The sequence below is a fragment of the Physella acuta genome, unplaced genomic scaffold (assembly GCF_028476545.2).
Source record: "Physella acuta isolate Inbredline_101_S28 unplaced genomic scaffold, ASM2847654v3 ptg001574l, whole genome shotgun sequence".
NCBI classification, from domain to species: Eukaryota; Metazoa; Mollusca; class Gastropoda; family Physidae; genus Physella; species Physella acuta.
The window spans coordinates 5,001-26,667 of NW_026733088.1; the positions used below are offsets into that span (position 1 = coordinate 5,001).

Consider the following 21,667-nt stretch of genomic DNA (forward strand, 5'->3'; position numbering starts at 1 on the left):
TCAAATGTTACATGCCAAGCGCTTGAGTGGAACCCCCAGGGAAAGCGAAAGAGAGGGCGCCCAAGACAGACCTGGAGGCGGAGTCTTCATGAAGAACTGAAGCCAACAGGGATGTCTTGGGAGATGTCAAAATTAATAGCCGGGGATCGGAAGAAATGGAAGGAAATGGTGGAGGCCCCATGTTCCATAAGGAGCAAAGAGGACTAAGTTCCAAGTAAGTTCAAGTTCAATTGGGTGGCTAATTAATTTTTACTTTCTCGTATATACGAAGTATAGAGAAAGTCTTGTAATCGTGCAAAAAATAAAATCGAGATTTTTACAAATCTCGACGTTTTACACCTCACCGATACGGAAAAACATAATTTTGCAATCTTGTCCGTATGTCTGTGTGTCTGTCTGTCTGTCCGTGTGTAAACACGATAACTTGAGTACCGTTACAGCTAGATTGATGAAATTTCATATATAAGTATTTTATCAAAATCGTAGATCCGTATCAACTTTTGAGCGATTTCCGATAACCGTAAGTGGTACTTTTCCTACTTTGAATTTTTCAAAAGCCTATAACTTGAGTACTATTTCAGATAAATGAAATTTCACAGGAAAGTAAAAGATCTAATTCACTACCTTCTGTTAAATTTTGAGTAATTTCCGTTGACTGGAAGTAGTAATTTACGCTACTTCCGATTTCTCAAAAAAACTAATGTAAATTTTAAAAGTACTAATAATATTGCGCACTATTATGCGCTTTTTTATTTGGCGTTCACTTGGTTTGCAATTAATTTGTCTACGAGATTTTATTCTATTTTTAAAACTTTAAGTATTTAAAATGGATTAAAAATCATGTCTATAGCCCGAGTTCCCATCCCCTGTTATTTTATATAAGAATATTCGAGAAAGTTTAGGGGAGATCACTCCCGGTTTATTTATGAAGTAATTCAAAGTTGACCAAATCAGTAGTCAGTGTTACCCAACTATTCCGCAATATTATACCCGTTATCACGTTCATTAGGTGCGCAATGGTTTTTATTCATACAACTCTATTGTAAACAGAAAATGTATAGTACTGAAAAAAAAATTAATAAAAAAAAACGTTTTAATAACAAGCTTTTATGTAATAATGTACTAAAAAGTAGAAAATAAATTACCCACTTCTATTTTAAATAACCATAAAGAAAAGCGTGGATCACTTTAGTATCTATTGAATACCTTTACTAGTATTTAGGAAGCGACCCACGCTTTCGTTTATTTAAATAGTAGTGTATAACTTATTTTCTACTTTTTAGTGCATTATTACATAAAAGCTTGTTATTGAAACGTTTTTTATGAAATTTAAAAAAATAGTTTAATTAATTAAAAATTGATTAAAAATCAAGTATATATTCCGAGGTACTACCCCCTGTTGTTTTATATAAGAATATTCGAGAAAGTTTAGGGGAGATCACTTCGGTTTATTAGAAAATTGCCACAGGAGGGGGGGGGGAGGTCGGCCGCATCAAATCTCCCCCTAACCCTGCCTACACTAATGTACATGATGACATAAAAAGAATTATTCAATAAGCAAAAATATACTAATTAATTTCTATTGATACTGTTTTTTTGTTACGTAGTTTACACAAACTTATTTAGGCCTAATGTTTTGAATATTGTTTATTAGTCTGATGACAACGCCATTAGGACATACTGAATAAAGATACAGAGATGAGAAATCAAGATTAATACTGTTCTATATTACACACAATCTAAAACCCATGCAATATTTTGGGCAATTAAAACAAGCAGTAGTGAAAAATTCATTAACATTTTTTTGGAATTACAAATGAGTGACACGTTCTACAGAATCAATCAACATTTTTGGAATTACAAATGAGTGACACGGTCTACAGACTCAATCCATTCTTCTAAAGGTTGGGGGTTCGTCAGAGAAATTTGAACACAATCTCCAATTTCATCAATTTTTTTATCACCATTTTGCAAACGATAAACTCGTCTACTCTGTGCTTTCAATCCAGATTCAACTAGATGAGATTCATCGTTGTTCTTAATGTCCGTCTGCTTGGATAAGATGGTTACATCATCTTTTATCTCTGGAGACAAGTTTGTTTTGAGACTAACTACTTTTCGTTGAAATCGTGGAGATGGAAATGGTTGCAGAATAGAAGAAGCGTCTAAGTTTGTTGATCCATTGTTTGCTGGTGTACCGATGTTTCTGTAATCACCAGCAGTAGAGAGGTTCGGAGTCCTTAAAACTGGATGAGATAAGGTAGCTTTCAGACTATTGTTATTCAATTCACTGCTAGGGTTTGGCTCTTCCAGCTCATTAATCTCTTCTCTCACTTGACTCATCTCTGACGTCATTCTCGTCCTTCTCATCGCTAACTTGGCCGTTTCCTGAAAGACAACAGGAGTGCTGGTAGGTCGGCTTTTATGTTCCACAGATCTGAGAGAATCTGCCTCATCAAACACCTCTTCACGGTCCTGGATCCCTGAGACCTCCTCCACCATGGAAATGTATTGCAAAAGTTTTTCGGCTTTGACGCGACTGTTTAAACTGAGACGAGCAATGTCCTTTTTCCTACACGGCCTGCGGATACTAAATCGCCTCCTTCTTTTGATGCATGTGCTGATGTTATCAAATATGATGTCTTGACACAGCAGAGTGTTGTACTCCATGAGCTTAGATAAACGGTCAAACTCCAGGTGACTGTAGGTAAACTTAAACGTTGAATATGGTCGAGACGGGTCGTCAAAAATGCTGAAATTCGCAAAATCGAATTCCTGTTGGGTTGTTCTAGGGACCCCTGGAAAAACAAAGAAATATTTGAATTATGTTTGCATTATAATTTTGCAATCAACTTTTTGTTGTTGTTCTAGACTACCTGATGGGTTCCCACTAAAACAGGTTGAGGTTATTGTTAGTGACTTCCATTATTGATCTTGCTGTAGTGTTTTGACAAATTTAAGCCATTCGAGGTTTTTGGGTTGTAGTCAAGAAATGACTACAAAATAAATGCAACACTAGAGATCTTCATTTCTGCCTTATGATTAATTGTAGCAAAAACAGAGACCTTTTGATGGGTAAAAGAGGGAAAGACGTTTTGTTGATTGATTTATGTTCTGTGACGTGGTAAGGGGAAATTCTTTAATAGTTTTGCTCCCGAATTATTGATTTCTATAGCGGCACCAAAATAGTAAGAGTGACATTTTTTCTTGTTGATTTGTAATTCATATTTTATCTTAAATTTGATACAAAAAGTGTGCTATGATTGTTTGCTGAACAAACTCTCAGATGTACACGAAATAGGGCGAGTTGTTATAGTTATGATTAGTGTTAGGTCATAGAGTTATGATTAGGGTTAGGTTATTAGATAACTAATTGAAAACAAACTATAAAATCACATGTGAAGATAATTAAAACATTACCCGGCCGTAACTCATGTTTGAAATTGATGTTGACAAGACAAAAATGTAACACAATTGGACAGTTGGGATCCCACGGATGTTTGAAGACATAACACTCCTTTAGTCCTTCCTTCTGTATCACACTCACGTCAATAGGAGGGAATGGAACTTTGTTCAGTTCGGCCCATTTGGCAGCCAGTAAGAGCTCCTATGGTAAAGTTCGTAAAAATTCTGAATTAAGTTTATGATAGGGCTAGTTATGGTCAATATAAGTCTGATCTACAAAATAATTCAAATTAACATTTATAAAAATAACAATGCACATGTAGTGAACGAGAGGAGGGGTGAATGGGGGATGAATGTTGTTGTTACTTGCTACCCCATCCCGTTCGTCCTTGTTCAGTTCTCCTGCCGTGAGTTGTAATAGTCCGGGTTGTGCCAGTTTATGAAATGGTATATAAGGTGTGTGAAAACGTGTGTGATTGCCTCAGTTTCGTCCAGATCTCCAAGGTTAGTAAAGGTTAGGTCTATACTAGTTTTTAGCCACTGTATCATAGTTTTACTAGCTCGTGTACTTTGTGTTTAGAATAGACTGTGTTAGATGTAGATAGTGTAGATACTATTAAATTATTTTAGTTTCAACGAGCCTTTGTTTCATTCAGTCTTGTTTTGTAACCCGTTTGTGGTTGTTTGTCTTATGTTGCGCTACGCATCGGATCACCCGAAATGCGTGTCCGTGTGTTCACAACAGCACATTAAAAATATTGCAGTAAAAAAAATGACTGAAGGTGTACACTGTATATTAATTCACGGAGTTGGGATTAAAATACCTTGAAAGGAGGCGTATCGTCGCTTGGGCGAGCACTGAAGTCAAAAGATAAGATGATGTCCACCTCTCTCTGTGGCCGTAGTATAACGGGATATGGTGAGTTAAATGTGAGGCCGCTGTCAACCACATAGAGCTTTTTGATGTGAGTTGGATGCATTTCAAAAATACCTTCAAAAGTTTCTGGGAAAATAGGGGGAGGGGTGTAGGGTCAATACTAAAATAAATACGAAAGATAGTAAATACAATTATTTAATAATGTGATTAATGGTCCACACACAACTGTCTTTGACAGGTCAAGTTGACAAGTTGAAATAAAGTTGGATGTCAAGTTGACAAGTTGAAATAAAGTTGGATGTCAAGTTGACAAGTTGAAATAAAGTTGGATGTCAAGTTGACAAGTTGAAATAAAGTTGGATGTCAAGTTGACAAGTTGAAATAAAGTTGGATGTCAAGTTGACAAGTTGAAATAAAGTTGGATGTCAAGTTGACAAGTTGAAATAAAGTTGGATGTAAAGTTGACAAGTTGAAATAAAGTTGGATGTCAAGTTGACAAGTTGAAATAAAGTTGGATGTCAAGTTGACAAGTTGAAATAAAGTTGGATGTAAAGTTGACAAGTTGAAATAAAGTTGGATGTCAAGTTGACAAGTTGAAATAAATTTGATATATTCAAATTGTGTACCTTTGTTATTCTCATTTTCCTCTTCTTGAGTTTTGGTGAATGGTGAAAACGGGAAGACGTCATGGAGAGACAAGCCACGCATGAAGTTGAATATTTGGGCTGCTCGTAATTCAATGCTCTGTCACGTCAGAAAAATTAAGTACTTAAAAAGTTCTTTAATAAATGCCAGCATCAAATATAGTTATATAGAATTAGGAAAAATATAATTGTATCTATTATTTTTACTTAGCAGAATATTATTTTTAAAATAGTTGAAAGTTTAAAGACGTCAATATTAATGAAATAGAGGTGTACAATTAATTTTAAATGATGGTTGTGTAGATGTTGACATAAATACCTGAAACCATCTTGACTCCATCATTCTTGCCATCATCGAGTCCCAAAAAGATTTTTGTTTAAGTTTTGTGCTCTTGGAGCGTCTCCTCTGAAGGCCGCCTTCAAAAACAATTTAAAAACGGTTTTTTGGGAGGGGGGGGGGGGGTAAGAAATGTTGCATCTGTCACAGCCTAAGTTAGGTAAAAAGACTGAGCTGAAGTTGGCTAACTGAAACTCTAAATCTAACTTATATAAAAATAAGTTTAGTCTATTTTGTAAATTCAGTAAACTAATTCAGCACAATACTTTAAACTTCGTTTGTGCGACATCTCCTTAACTTAGTGACTTGATCGGCAAAATATTTTTTTATATAGGTCAAAACAGACCCATAATACCTGTAGTTTTTTCACCATGTGTTCCCTTCTCAAGACTATTTTCATCTTCACTCGATTCACTTTCGTCTATATCACAAACATCCAGGTCTTTTCTTAATTCAGCCTCTGCTCATTTAAAGATTAGATTGAATGTTTTACAGTCACTTTTTATCAGCTTCATTAAATTGTGTATTTTAAGACAATTCCACATTTTCTGCACTGTATATGTTTCTATATAGTTCCAGATATAGAGCATGTTTTTTAAAAATAATGAAACACGCTAACGTTTGCTTGTACTTGGGTATTCTAAAATATCAATGGCACCCTTACTTAATCCTAACCCTAGGGTATTCTAAAATATCAATGGCACCCTTACTTAACCCTAACCCTAAAATATCAATGGCACCCTTACTTAACCCTAACCCTAAAAGATCAATGGCACTCTTACTTAACCCTAACCCTAGCCCCAACTCTAGCCCTAACCCTATCTCTTACTCACCAAATTCCTCTCGTTCTCTCCTCATTAACTCGGCAGGGTCGACATTCTTATCATCTTGCAACAAACGTTTGAACTGAATACAAAAAGCACTTCCCCAAATACCTAAAGTGTATACATTAGATGTTAGTTATAGCTTAAACCTCCGAAATCAAAAGCTTAAAAGTATACAATTTAGTTTACATCATCTGAAACGAAGAGTTTCTTTTAGACAGACAGATACACAGAGAGACACACAGAGACACACACAGACACACACACATGTATGTTTGTCTGTCTCTTTGTCTGTTTATCTTTTATGCATTACTACACCTTTCATTCGACCGCCATTAAACTTCGGGAAATTGTTGAGAATACTCTTGGGGAGGTTTCTACGAAAAAAAAAATTTCAAATTCGGAGGGGCGGCGCGATTCAATTTTTCTCTATATACGGGATATACAAATAAAAGTCGACTGAGTTTGACACCTTTCATCCGATCACCATAAAGCTCTCGGGACTTGATAAGAACACTCCAGGGGAGGTTTCTGCAAAAATATCTTTCTTAATTTTGCAAGGGTGGAGTCCTGGTAGTGTGCGATTTTTCTCTATATAAGGTATATAAAAAATAAAAGTCGGATGCGGCTCGACACCGTTCATCCGAGTGCTATGAAATTTTGGGAAGTTGATGAGAATACTCCCGAGAAGGGTTCTGCGGAAAAAAAAACAAAATATTCAGTGGTAAAACTTAAACAGGCGCAGCCGCCGGCGCCCCGCCCATTGCGTGACCCGAAGCACCCCGGGCTCGCATGTGAGCACTATGGCACATACGTTCGTTTTACAAAAAAGGCTATACACTAGACACGATGAACAACAATAATCGTTGACTAAATTCAATCAGGCGCGACCTCCGGTGCCCCGCAGGGTGCACTTTGGCGCCCTGGACTTTTTCGTTAGCGCATTGCACCAACGTTCATTCTAAACAGTGCGATGGACAATGGATAAGACGTGTCATTACAATCGCTCACTACATTTAATTAGGAGCGTCTGCCGACGCCAAGGTAGGGTGCAATTTTGCGCCCAGGACTATACCTTGAGTGCTATGGCGCATACGTTCGTTTGAAAAAGTGCGATAGAATATGGATAAGATTTAGTATTATAGTCGTTTACTAAATTGAATTACAATACGTCCGCTACACTCATTATATGAGAAAATAAAAATGACGTAGTTAATGCTTTGTAGTTTAAAAAATGTTTCAAAGACTTTTACATGATAGCTAATAAAATACATCTTGCCTTGATCCATCTATTAAATAGAAATAAATTTGACTGGTTCTTGTGTGGCTATCTGACCAGTAAAATAATGATCGAAAAATAAGGGCTCGAGTTGGGGTCTATTTTTAAGACCGATCATAGGACAAGACAAAAAATTGACCAAAGTCGTGTGCACTTCTTACCTTGTAAATAATGCAGCGGTGGTTCTGGGAAATCTTTGACGATGCAACCCATGAAAAACTTACATGCGAATTGTCGACAATCAAGAAATGTACCATACTTTGGTAGCCCAACTTCATAAGGGGAAAATTCCATCCATTCTAAAATGCAAAAACTTGGATTAGGGGAAAATTCCATCCATTTTAAAATGCAAAAACTTGGATTAGGGGGAAATTCCATCCATTCTAAAATGCAAAAGCTTGTATTAGGGGAAAATTCCATCCATTCTAAAATGCAAAAGCTTGTATTAGGGGAAAATTCCATCCATTCTAAAATGCAAAAACTTGGATTCGGGGAAAATCCCATCCATTCTAAAATGCAAAACTTGGATTAGAGGAAAATCCCATCCATTCTAAAATGCAAAAACTTGGATTAGGGGAAAATTGCATCTATATTGTACTAAAACTCACTATTATTTATGTTTGCATATTTATTTTTGTATTTGTGGTTCCGCTTGATCAGAGCTCCTGCACTATTAAGTGATATGTAATATAAATAAAATCATTTCCTAATTTTACTTATTCTATTGTCAAGATTTATATAACTGATTCAGGTTTCTGAAATAGTCAAAAAAATATACTCGTTAGCTTTGTGAAATTGTACCATAATGGCAAATCAAGAGAAATATCAAGCAAAGTATGATATTTCCGCCATATTTAATATAATATGGGCTACCAACACGAATTTGAAAAATATAAACCCAAATATATACATAATTAGTCAACACAACTTTAATTAGTCAACACAAATTACCCGAAGTGTCTTAAGTAATTCCGTTAAAACCCTGGTTACCCATTGGCGTTTCTGTTTGTTTTTTTAAACAAAATTATTTATATTATTATTGGCCGACAAAATTGTGAAAATATTCTTGAAATAGTACATTTTTTAATATTCTCAAATAGAAAGATATGAGAATCGTATTTTATTGAAAATTTATAGTATTGTTGGAAATTAATGGAAAGAAGGAAAAAATATATTGTTAAAGTTATAGCCTAAACATAATAAAGCAATATGACGCAGTAAACTTTTCAAGAGACACGTAGCATTGTCTAATGTCTGATTAGACGTCAAGTTTGTTTTGTAATGTTGAAAGAAAAATGCACACAGAACGTTTAAATAACAAGCTTTTATGGAATAAAGCACTAAAAAGGTAAAAATACATGTTTTTTTAAAAATATATAATTATGAACTATCTATATATATATATATATAATTCTCTTCTGGGAGCCGTTAGAAAACAAGCTGCAAGCGCATCCTTACAGTCCCCTCTCTTTCTCTCTATCACTATCACTACCACCCCTACCCCTCCCCAACATTGTCTGGTGAGCTGTGGTCATGCTAAATGTTTACAAAGCTAAATGTTTACAAATCGTAGAGCCGTAGAGCCGGGTTTCTGTTAGGGGCAGATAATTTAGTTCGATTTTAAACTTACAGGAGGTAACTAAGAAATAACTAAGAGGAGGCTGCTTTCACGGGGGGGGGGGGGGGGTGTAGGGTCGGGGTTAGGGGAAGGGGGGGGGGTAAGTGTTTTAAAGCAAATATTTTCAGTGGCAGCATTGGTACTGTCGAATTCACAAATTATGAATTACTGAAAAGTAGAAAATAAAACAACTAAATAGCGGCGTATGATACGCTGCGGGTCGGCTCGTTTAAATAAAAAGAAAAGCGTGGGTCACTGTATGAAGGCCTTCCTTTACTAGAACTTATGAAGCGACACACGCTTTTAGGTTTAGTTATTTCAATGACTTGACTTAGTCTTCTTTGCTCCTTGTGGAACATAGGGCCTCGACCACGCCCTTCCATTTTGCCCGACCCCGGCTACTAATTTTGCAATCTTCCAAGACATCCTGCTGTCTTCAGTTCTTCCAGAAGACTCCGTCTTTGTGTGCCCTCTCTCACGCTTTTCCTGGGGGTCGCAATCCAGCGTCTGGCGTGTCACATTAGAGTGAGCCTTTCGCAGTGTGTGTCTCACCCAGCCCCGCTTCCTTCCTTCATAGGCTCCTGCCTTGTCCTTTACTATATTAATAAGTCTTTTTTCGGTACTTTGTACGGCCACCTCGCCTTCAAAATCTGTCTAAAAATTTCTTCTTCATGAAGGTTTGTATCTTCTCTGTGCTTGTCTTGGAGACTTCCCATGTCTCTGCTCTACCCAGTTATTTCAAAAGCATTTCTTTATTAAAAGAAAATAATTTATTTTCCCCTTTTTAGTGTTTTACTAGCCGTCGGTACCCGTTACACGTGAATTATAGGCCTATACATTTTTAATGTTATACATGTTTGAGAAAAAGATTTTATAAAATAGTTATTAGTCAACACGTAATGTGCTTTACTACACGTTGAACAATATTAGTAACAAAGCAGAGAAATCACTAAATAGCTAAAAATCCCACACATTAAAAATAACATAGGCTACCAATACCTATTACAAAAATGAAAACCAAATTATAGGCTATACACTATTAGTCAACAGAACTCCATATTATATGCACACACTGATTAAGAGACTTAAATGATTCTGTTAAAAACCCGGCTAATCAATGGTCATTATGTTGTTTTTTAAAGTAATTTATATTAGTTTGACCGAGAAAATTGTTTATAATTCATAGCGTAGATCTTGATACGTGGATTTATATATACTAGATGTAAATCAAATTTGAATGAAATAGTTCATGTCACTATATTCTAAAATCGGAAGATGACGCCTTTAGTATTTTGTTCTTTTCATAGTGTAAACGCGTGGCATGTGACGTCATTGCTTATTGCGTTCTTGTCACAACTATAAACACTTTTTCGGTTGTATAATTAAAATTGTGTTTCTACATTCAAATATGCCTTTCTTTCTTCTTTAAATAAAATTTAGTTTATACATTTAAAACATCTAACACATTATTTTCAAACAAAAGGCCGTATCAAGTTCTCCATATATCGCTAAAGATACTGATATCATAAAATATTTTGCGGACAGAGAGAGAGAGAGAGAGAGAGAGAGAGAGAGAGAGAGAGAGAGAGAGAGAGAGAAGTGCGCACATGGGATTTATATATTAGGATTGCATAAAAGCCTGTTACAATGCATTATAATGCGTTTTTATGCATTTAGTTATGTACTTAGGGTTAGTTTTTTTACAAGCTTTTATCTAACTTGCTTCCTCGGTCTGTCAGTCTAGATCGAAACGTCCGAGCAAAATTACGGTCACTTCTAACTGTCAGATACGGTTCGTAGTTGGTACATGGGTCAAGACATGAAGACAATGCAACATGACATTAAAGTTGACTTAATTGGATGCCTAATTATTTTTTATGAATTAATTTAAACTATTTTGATGCGGAGGTTTTGATTGATAACGAAGCACGACAGACTGAGGTAGCAAATTAAATAAAAGCTAGTCTATGTGAAGTGATGTAAAAAAAAGCCCAGAGAATATAAGAATAAGCTTTTTTTTTTACAAAATTTTAGTTGGTGTAGCTTTCTTACCATGGAAAACCATTGCAGAAACAGATTTTTTAACGTGGAGGCAGGTGTATAAGGGCAGTGGACTCTGTCCATTGTCTATACTTTTACGTTGGTCACTCAGTCGTGCATCAAGTCTCTAAACAAAAATAAAAAGTTCATTATTGTCAGCCTGCAGCTGCTGACAACATTTTGACGTAAGTTGTGTGAAAGTTTCTTACATTTTTCAACAAAGTGTTGCCAACTAAATGGCCAAATAAATCTGTAAATGACACCGGTTCTCCTCGACTTCTTTTTTTCCAGACTTCCTTGACAAAATAAATGCCGTGAGTTTTGAAGAGCCACAGAAAGCTGTGGTCAATGTTGTGCTTAATCTCCTGCAACTGCTGGCCAGGCGAGACGTTCGGCCACTCGGGATGCGAGTAGAGCTGAGATAAATACCTGAAATTTTAAGAGTTCATCGATGTCAAATCACATTTTAATACAATGGTTCTTAACCTTTTTGGAGATATCGAACCCAATCAGTTTCATATGTGCATCCACCGAACCCTTCTTAATAGGAAAAATCAAGTATGATTTTTTTCAAATTAGAAACATTCGTATATATTTTAGTGGTGCAAAAAAACAAGACGTGCATCAACATCGCTGTGTTAAAAGATCAAAACCATTAAAATATGTTTTTCACACACAAAAACAAAATAAATATTTACTACAAATCAGTGTGACTTCTGCTGATGCCTTTCAGACACCAGTTCAGAAATGCGCGGCATCACCAAAAGGGTTAGGTTTTTTTTTCTTGTGTTCTCCATCTCTTAACTATGCCGGTGCTCGACCAGAATGGCTCAACATTGCATATCACGCAGGTAGGACACTGACTCTCATCATGTTATGTTATACACGTGAATTCATTTTGTACATATTCGTCCGACCACTTTCAAAAGGTCGGGATTTTATAACCATATTTATTTTAATAACACCGTATTTTACTTTTGAAATATTTAAAGGGGCTTTTAAATAATTTTGATACTATCCTCGGTTGAGTCCATTAGAAAATTTTAAATTTAGTTTTCTTATTAAAAAGGGAATGCGCATATGAAGCTGAAGGTTAAGAACCACTGGTATATAGGCTATACACACACACACACATATATATATAGGGTTATATATAGGCCTATATATATATAATTTATACACACTTCATTATAAAGGATATACACGAAGAATAGCATCATCAAATATATTATGTATAATTACATTTAGGGACATTATTGTGGCCTTTAGTGAAATTGTTGTGACACTTAGGGAAATTATTGTGACGTTTAGTGAAATTGTTGCGACATTTAGGGACATGATTGTGACATTTCGGGACATTGTTGTGACATTGTTGTGACATTTAGGGACATTGTTCAGACACTTAAAATTTGATATCAGCTTGTGAATTAAAATTTGTTTGACAATTGATTAAAAACAGCTTATTGGAGCAATCGGATAAAATCACTTTTAAAAATTTGAGTTTATAGTTACCCTATTACTTTTTGTCAGCTTTATGAAAAAAACGTAACATACTGTTAATTTCATTTAATCTAATATACAATGCTCAAATGGTTTCTGTGACTCTGTGTCACAACTGACAGAGGACAGAGGACGCACCCTTGACAATAAAAGAATAGAGTAAAAAACACGACTTGATCGCCATAATGTAATACACCTGAAGTATTTATTATCTAAATGAATCATTAAAGAATAATGTGTATGGTTTTGTAAAACAAGTCTCATTTTCCAAACTAACCATTTTAATTAACGTCACGTGAAATAACTCAAAGAAAATGTATCATCCTTCACAAAAATTTAAAAGTGTACAGATTACTTCACTGTTTTCCTTTATTGCTAATTACTTCTCTTGATAGATAACAATTAGTTTAAACAATTTCCCTTTATAAAGACAATTTTTTTGGTGTCGGAAAAAAATAATTATATAATTAGCATTGATTGATAAAGTGCAATGTGGTATGTAAAACGAGGATATTTTAAATACTGCCTTTATTTATTTTATACACTGAACGTACTGTTTACTAATTATTATTTTTAATCAACAACAATTTAGAAGTCGCTCATAAATGTCCTCTATGTTTACTTCTATCTTTCCGTTTGCGGACACGCTTGGGTTATTATAGTCGTTCACTATATTGAATCAGGCATGTACGTCGACGCCCCGCTAGGGTGCGATTAGGCGGCCGGTGCTATCATGTGAGCGCTATGGTGCAAACTTTCGTTTTAAACAATGCGATAGGCTGTGAATAGAAAGGCTTACTATAGTCGTACACTCAATCGAATCCCGACAGGGTGCTGTTTGGCACACCGGGCCTTCCGGTGAGCGCTATGGCGTCTACAGAGCGATAGGCTATGAATAAGATGGGATATTTTAGTCGTTTACTAAATTGCATCAGATGCCCCTGCTATTCTGTGGGCACTATGCTTTTAGGTTTGCATTTAAGTTTGTCTTTATGTTCTGCGTTATTGTTTGCGTTTAGGTTTGCGTTTGACTTTGTGTTTGTGTTGGCGTTTGTGTTTATGTTTGCGTTAGTGTTGGTGTTTGTGTTTATGTTAATGTTTGCGTTTCGTTTGTGATTATGTTTGCGTTTGCTTTTGTGTTTGCTTTACGTTTGTGTTTGTGTTTCCGTTTTTTTCCATCTGTGTATGGGTTTGCGTTTATGCTATGTTTGCGTTTGTTTTTGTGTTTATGTTTTAGTTGGTTGTGGCTAGGGTTAATTAGAAAAAAAAATTATTTCCTAAACCTGGGCAAAGCATGGTATATGCTACTTAATAAACACACAAGTCATGGTCCTTTACTAATGTTTTTTTCATAAAGGCCATTGCAGGGCCTGGCCGGGACGGCTAGTATTCTTATAAAGCAAGTTATTCTAATAATTTTTTACCAAGTGTTTTTTTTTCGAGCCTTTCTCAAATTAAAGAGCGGTTTATTCGGAAACTTCCTTTATATTTCTATAGTTCAATTCCAAGTGCCATCCCAACACCAATTGTGATTAAGGATTGCCAGGCAGATCCAGATAGACCTAAAGAAGTTGATAAAGACTTACCATGCAGATCCAGATAGACATAAAGATGTTGATAAAGACTTACCAGGCAGATCCAGATAGACCTAAAGAAGTTGATAAAGACTTACCATGCAGATCCAGATAGACCTAAAGATGTTGATAAAGACTTACCAGGCAGATCCAGATAGACCTAAAGAAGTTGATAAAGACTTACCAGGCAGATCCAGATAGACCTAAAGAAGTTGATAAAGACTTACCAGGCAGATCCAGATAGACCTAAAGATGTTGATAAAGACTTACCAGTGTGAGCGGCTGGAGTGTATTATTATTATTTGTAACTTAGAAGGCGAATGTATCGTTTCGTTTCATGTCGTAAATTGTTCGTAGTTTTTAGTTGTGTAGTCCCGTATTATGGCGCCGCTGTCTCACTGTTTATGTCCCTGTTTATAGCTAGTTTGTATATATTTCGTTTATATTGTTGTCATTGTTTATATTAAGTGTCTTTTTATATAATTCTGTTGCATGTTTAGTGGCGTTTGGTTTGTTATCCGTGAATTAGGGACTATTTGTTTACGTGTAGTGTGTGAGGTGTGTGGAAGTCGATTTTCGGCTGGTTCGAGTCTGTCTTTTTACAAGCTTTTATTTAACTCACTTCCTCGTCATTCTGTCTGTCGTCAGTCTAGATAGAAACGCAGGAGTGAAAATTCGGACAGTTCTACTTGACCGATACGATTCACAGTTGGCACGTGGGTCAAGACATGAAGACAATGCAATCTGAAACTAAATTTGACTTAATTGGATGCCTAATTGATTTTTTATGAATTAATTAAAATTTGGACCGAATTAGTAGGCATGTCTAGCCAACCACACCACACGCGTCATCAATAGCTGCGCCATCACGACCACGCAATGGCTGCGTTCAAAAACCATTGCGCGCCTACTGAACGTGATATTCAGTAGGCGCGCAATGGTTTTTAGTCATGTAACTCTATTGTAGATAAAACATGTAAAGTACTGAAAAAAAAATTCATAAAAAACGTTTTAATAACAAGCTTTTATGTAATGATGCACTAAAAAGTAGAAAATAAATTATAGACTACTATTTAAATAACTATAAAGAAAAGCGTGGGTGTCTTCCTTAACATTAGTAAAGGTATCCAATAGATACTAAAGTGACCCACGCTTTTCTTTATAGTTATTTAAATAGTAGTCTATAATTTATTACAAGCTTTTATTTAACTCACTTCCTCGTCATTCTGTCTGTCGTCAGTCGTCAGTCTAGACGGAAACGCAGGAGTGAAAATTCGGACAGTTCTACTTGACCGACACGATTCACATTTGGCACGTGGGTCAAGACATGAAGACAATGCAATCTGAAACTAAATTTGACTTAATTGGATGCCCAATTGATTTTTTATGAATTAATTAAAATTTGGACCGAATTAGTAGGCATGTCTAGCCAACCACACCACACGCGTCATCAATAGCTGCGCCATCACGACCACGTAATGGCTGCGTTCAAAAACCATTGCGCGCCTACTGAACGTGATATTCAGTAGGCGCGCAATGGTTTTTAGTCATGTAACTCTATTGTAGATAAAACATGTAAAGTACTGAAAAAAAATTCATAAAAAACGTTTTAATAACAAGCTTTTATGTAATGATGCACTAAAAAGTAGAAAATAAATTATAGACTACTATTTAAATAACTATAAAGAAAAGCGTGGGTGTCTTCCTTAACATTAGTAAAGGTATCCAATAGATACTAAAGTGACCCACGCTTTTCTTTATAGTTATTTAAATAGTAGTCTATAATTTATTTTCTACTTTTTAGTGCATCATTACATAAAAGCTTGTTATTAAAACGTTTATTATGAATTTTTTTTGGTGTGTGGACAGGGAGGGACATTCAGCGGGAATGTCGAGGCCTGTGTGTAAAGTGTTTCTGTAACACATTTATATGGTGTATGGACGGTGGTCCGAAATTGGGTGTTTTGTTCCGTTGAGTTCTGTTTCTGTTTTGTATGTCTCCAGTGTTCTGTTTTACCTAAATTCTAGTTTGTTTATAAGCTTGGTTCCATATTTATTTTGTTAAATAAATTTTATTATATTGTTTAAGTTTTTGTTTTATTTTTAGTAGTTTTATTATTTAGACTAAGGTTAGGTTATTAACCAGTCTGGGTTTATCCGGGCTTGCACTGACCGGACAGTAGTTAGTTAGATAAGCCTAGAAGGGTAGATATTAGGTATCCCCCCCTAGCAGGGCTTACACCAGGCAGATCCAGATAGACCTAAAGAAGTTGATAAAGACTTACCAGGCAGATCCAGATAGACCTAAAGATGTTGAAAAGACTTACCAGGCAGATCCAGATAGACCTAAAGAAGTTGATAAAGACTTACCAGGCAGATCCAGATAGACCTAAAGATGTTGAAAAGACTTACCAGGCAGATCCAGATAGACCTAAAGAAGTTGATAAAGACTTACCAGGCAGATCCAGATAGACCTAAAGATGTTGATAAAGACTTACCAGGAAGACCCTGATAGCCCACCTACATATGTGGCCATGTCCAGTACCCCCATCTCAGAGAGGGCGGCCATCACTCCACTAAAGGCCACCATGGCCCTGAATCCTCCACCTGACCCAATGATTCCTATTACAGGCACCTAGAAGACACATGGGATTAAACAACGAGACAAAGCAAGTCTAACCCTATCCCTAGAAGACACATGGGATTAAACAACGAGACAAAGCAAGTCTAACCCTATCCCTAGAAGACACATGGGATTAAACAACGAGACAAAGCAAGTCTAACCCTATCCCTAGAAGACACATGGGATTAAACAACGAGACAAAGCAAGTCTAACCCTATCCCTAGAAGACACATGGGATTAAACAACGAGACAAAGCAAGTGTAACCCTATCCCTAGAAGACACATGGGATTAAACAACGAGACAAAGCAAGTCTAACCCTATCCCAAACTTAATCTCGGCTATGTACTTTTTTCTTTATTTAAGTATGAACTACATGTCGTTTAACTAAAACAATGGTTGAATAATTTAAGCTGTATTATTATGACATATGACTTGAGTGAAACTGTTTCTTATAAATTTAGACATACCGATGTTCTGCTTGTCATAATACCATTGGTGAGCAATCAATTATTACCTCTTTATAATTTTTTGGTCCTCCCATGCCAAAGTGTGTCCGCATAACTTTGTGAATTTTCCGTTTTCTTGCCTCGATAAAACGTTTTTCCTCTTGACACAGTGTCAAACTATACCTCAGATCGGCTTGCTCGCTGTAAGGTATTAATCATAAACCTAAACATAACCATAAACCTAAACATAACCATAAACCTAACCCTAACCCTATACCTCAGATCGGCTTGCTCGCTGTAACACGAACAAACGGAAGGTATTAATCATAAACCTAAACATAACCATAACCATAAACCTAACCCTAACCCTATACCTCAGATCGGCTTGCTTGCTGTGTAGAAACGGAGGGTATTAACCATCAACCTAACCCTATCCCTAACCTTAACCATAACCCAGCTGTTTTTTGCCTTGGTGTCACCCCACTAAATGGTGTCACCCGGTGCGGTCCGCACCCCTCGCCCCCCCCCTCGCTACGCCTCTGCCATAACCATCACCCTAAACCTAACCATAACCCTAACCATAAACCTAACCCTATCCCATTAACCATTAACCATAAGCCTTAACCATAACCTTAACCATAAACCTAACCCAAAACCTAACCGTAGAGCAAACTGCAGAGAGGGCAGGACCGCACCGTGTGACACCATTTAGTAGGGGGGGGGGGGGGTTTCCATAATTTTGTGACGGTGTGTGATGAGAGGGATGGGGGTTCAGATGGTGTGACGTCGCATATTTGCATTATAAAAAGCAATGTTAGAAAACGAATTTAATTCTGTTTTAAAAATGTTTTAATAAATTGTAATAAGAATTGATCAAAATGCTCTATGTTGACAGTTCAGAAGATTTTGGAAAAATATCGATGTCTTAAGAAAAATTCAACTGCAAGGGTGGTTGTTTGCAGAGGTATGACGTCACTTTAGGGGTGGGTCTGGCTTTTTGTGACGATGTGTGACGGAGGAGAGGGGGGGGGAGATAAAATATTCCAAAAAAGCGTGACGTCATTCATGGATGACTCCCAAGGCAAAAAATGGCAAAATATTGATCCTAAGGAAGAAAATGTTTTTCAAGTTCAATTAATAATTTCTTAGAGTTGGTCTTTAAAGTACAAATATACACATCAACCCAGAGATTAACCACAAATCAGCACAGGGATTAACTGTAAAGCTAAAAAAGCCAACTGGCTGTTACCTGTAGAAACACAAGGATTAACCTTAAGCCACATTGTAAATCTAACAGCATGACCGGGTGAAATACGTAAAAATTATGGATGGGAAATACGGATCTAGTAAACATAAATTGGTGATACAGAAATAGATCTATGTATTAAATTTTAAATTCTTGAAAAATCTTTACGTTCATGATTGATATATGTATTAAAATACAATCTAGTCCACAGATGTAGCGAAAATTTTAATTGGTGATACAGAATAGATCTAGGCCAATTATGGAAGAGTTTAACAAAATATGGTGGTTAAGATCGGTGATTGACACAGGCTACTAACGAACACATTAGCAGTGTTACAATGAATTTAAAAAATGCAGTAATTAACGGCATGGTCGAGTCGGTAAAGCCAGAGGCGTAGCGAGGGGGGAGGGGTGCGGACCGCACCGTGTGACACCATTTAGGGGGGTGACACCAAGGCAAAAAATAGCAAAATATATAGAGCAAAACTTGAGGGTGGGGGTGGGGTGTGGTGCAAATCGAAAGTTTGAAGGGGGGGGGTGCAAATCGAAAACTTGAGGGGGGGGTGCAAATCGAAACCCTAACCCTATCCCATTAACCATTAATCATAAGCCTAACCCTAACCCTAACCTTAACCATAACCTTAACCATAAACCTAACCCTAAACCTAACCGTAGAGCAAACCCTAGGGTCGCTACGCCTTGGGGGGGGGGGACGGGGGGGGGGGGACACAATTCAGTGCCGCACTGGGTGACAGCCGACCTCGCTACACCACTGGGTAAAGCTCAAGGGGTAAACATCGAAAAGTCTCGAGTTCGAACCCTCGGGCAGATGAGGCTCGTTAGCTGTGGACAGCCACTCTTCTAGGAGAGACAACTCCAAAATCAAACAACTGCTGCCTTGTAGTTTGTTTTTGGTTGGACTAAGGCTATGGAAGCAAATCCAAAGAAAAAGCAGGCTGAGTAAATGACCCAAATGGCGCATAACCAGTTGACACGTATATTTCATTGTGTTGAAGGGATCCCTGCCTACACTAAAATAAGAACGAAAATTAATTTCCACTTACTTCATTTCTCCCCATACTTCAATATCAACTTCAGATGTCTGTAAGGATAAAAAATTAAGATTTAAATCGCCGTTATAAAAAGTTAAGATTCAGATAGCGGTTGTACAAAAATAAGATTTGCGGAATGGTTGTACAGTATTTTAAAATATATTTTGGATGAGAGAAAAAAAGCGCAGTATGGTATCTTCATTCTTCCTCTTCCCCCACTCAACCCACTCGATATCGATAAAATAGTGAATCGAAATATACAAAATATAGACATACTTTAACTTGAATTCTCATAGCTGTAACTAGAGAAAAGTAAGTACCCCTAAGATAGAGACGTATGGGGGGGGGGGCGGACGGCACAGTGTGACACTCCAATCCCCTAAGCCCTACATCCTCCTCACTTGTGCGGGTTTAAGAATGTTTTTAAAGGTCAACTGAGAATCTAGATGTGGGGTATCTGGAGACAAAAACCTAACCCGTCAGGACAAACGTCAACTGAGAATCTAGATGTGTGGTATCTGGAGACAAGACCCTAAACCGTCAGGACAAAGGTCAACTGAGAATCTAGATGTGGGGTATCTGGAGACAAGACCCTAACCCTAACCCGTCAGGACAAAGGTCAACTGAGAATCTAGATGTGGGGTATCTGGAGACAAGACCCTAACCCTAACCCGTCAGGACAAAGGTCAACTGAGAATCTAGATGTGGGGTATCTGGAGACAAGACCCTAACCCTAACCCGACAGGACAAATGTCAACTGAGAATCTAGATGTGGGGTATCTGGAGACAAGACCCTAACCCGTCAGGACAAAGGTCAACTGAGAATCTAGATGTGGGGTATCTGGAGACAAGACCCCAACCCTAACCCGTCAGGACAAAGGTCAACTGAGAATCTAGATGTGGGGTATCTGGAGACAAGACCCTAACCCTAACCCGTCAGGACAAAGGTCAACTGAGAATCTAGATGTGGGGTATCTGGAGACAAGACCCTAACCCTAACCCGTCATGACAAACGTCAACTGAGAATCTAGATGTGGGGTATCTGGAGACAAGACCTTAACCCGTCAGGACAAAGGTCAACTGAGAATATAGATGTGGGGTATCTGGAGACAAGACCCTAACCCTAACCCGTCAGGACAAAGGTCAACTGAGAATCTAGATGTGGGGTATCTGGAGACAAGACCCTAACCCTAACCCGTCAGGACAAAGGTCAACTGAGAATCTAGATGTGGGGTATCTGGAGACAAGACCCTAACCCTAACCCTAACCCGTAGGGACAAAGGTCAACTGAGAATCTAGATGTGGGGTATCTGGAGACAAGACCCTAACCCTAACCCTAACCCGTCATGACAAACGTCAACTGAGAATCTAGATGTGGGGTATCTGGAGACAAGACCCTAACCCGTCAGAACAAAGGTCAACTGAGAATCTAGATGTGTGGTATCTGGAGACAAGACCCCAACCCTAACCCGTCAGGACAAAGGACAACTGAGAATAGATGTGGGGTATCTGGAGACAAGACCCTAACCCTAACCCGTCAGAACAAAGGTCAACTGAGAATCTAGATGTGTGATATCTGGAGACAAGACCCTAACCCGTCAGGACAAAGGTCAACTGAGAATCTAGATGTGGGGTATCTGGAGACAAGACCCTAACCCTAACCCGTCAGGACAAAGGTCAACTGAGAATCTAGATGTGGGGTGTCTGGAGACAAGACCCTAATCCTAACCCGTCAGGACAAAGGTCAACTGAGAATCTAGATGTGGGGTATCTGGAGACAAGACCCTAACCCGTCAGGACAAAGGTCAACTGAGAATCTAGATGTGGGGTATCTGGAGACAAGACCCTAACCCTAACCCGTCAGGACAAAGGTCAACTGAGAATCTAGATGTGGGGTGTCTGGAGACAAGACCCTAATCCTAACCCGTCAGGACAAAGGTCAACTGAGAATCTAGATGTGGGGTATCTGGAGACAAGACCCTAACCCTAACCCGTCAGGACAAAGGTCAACTGAGAATCTAGATGTGGGGTATCTGGAGACAAGACCCTAACCCGTCAGGACAAAGGTCAACTGAGAATCTAGATGTGTGGTATCTGGAGACAAGACCCTAACCCTAACCCGTCAGGACAAAGGTCAACTGAGAAACTAGATGTGGGGTGTCTGGAGACAAGACCCTAACCCGTCAGGGTTATGTGTGCCT

General features: G+C 37.6%; 1 protein-coding gene across 1 annotated transcript in view; it reads right to left on the reverse strand.

Annotated features, from left to right (window-relative positions):
• Nucleotides 1-1,567: 1,567 nt before the first annotated feature.
• The window catches only part of LOC131928941 (cytosolic phospholipase A2), a 41,518-nt gene continuing 21,418 nt past the window's right edge, over nucleotides 1,568-21,667 (reverse strand). Inside the window, exons 7-19 of the mRNA XM_059285115.1 lie at nucleotides 19,479-19,516; nucleotides 17,237-17,369; nucleotides 16,597-16,733; nucleotides 11,234-11,453; nucleotides 11,037-11,151; nucleotides 7,528-7,665; nucleotides 6,097-6,198; nucleotides 5,619-5,723; nucleotides 5,246-5,343; nucleotides 4,909-5,026; nucleotides 4,230-4,408; nucleotides 3,421-3,607; nucleotides 1,568-2,798 (exon numbers count right to left, since the gene is read on the reverse strand). Coding sequence (XP_059141098.1) covers nucleotides 1,858-2,798; nucleotides 3,421-3,607; nucleotides 4,230-4,408; nucleotides 4,909-5,026; nucleotides 5,246-5,343; nucleotides 5,619-5,723; nucleotides 6,097-6,198; nucleotides 7,528-7,665; nucleotides 11,037-11,151; nucleotides 11,234-11,453; nucleotides 16,597-16,733; nucleotides 17,237-17,369; nucleotides 19,479-19,516 — 2,511 coding nt within the window. The 3' untranslated portion in view covers nucleotides 1,568-1,857. The remainder of the gene's footprint in view (nucleotides 2,799-3,420; nucleotides 3,608-4,229; nucleotides 4,409-4,908; nucleotides 5,027-5,245; nucleotides 5,344-5,618; nucleotides 5,724-6,096; nucleotides 6,199-7,527; nucleotides 7,666-11,036; nucleotides 11,152-11,233; nucleotides 11,454-16,596; nucleotides 16,734-17,236; nucleotides 17,370-19,478; nucleotides 19,517-21,667) is intronic.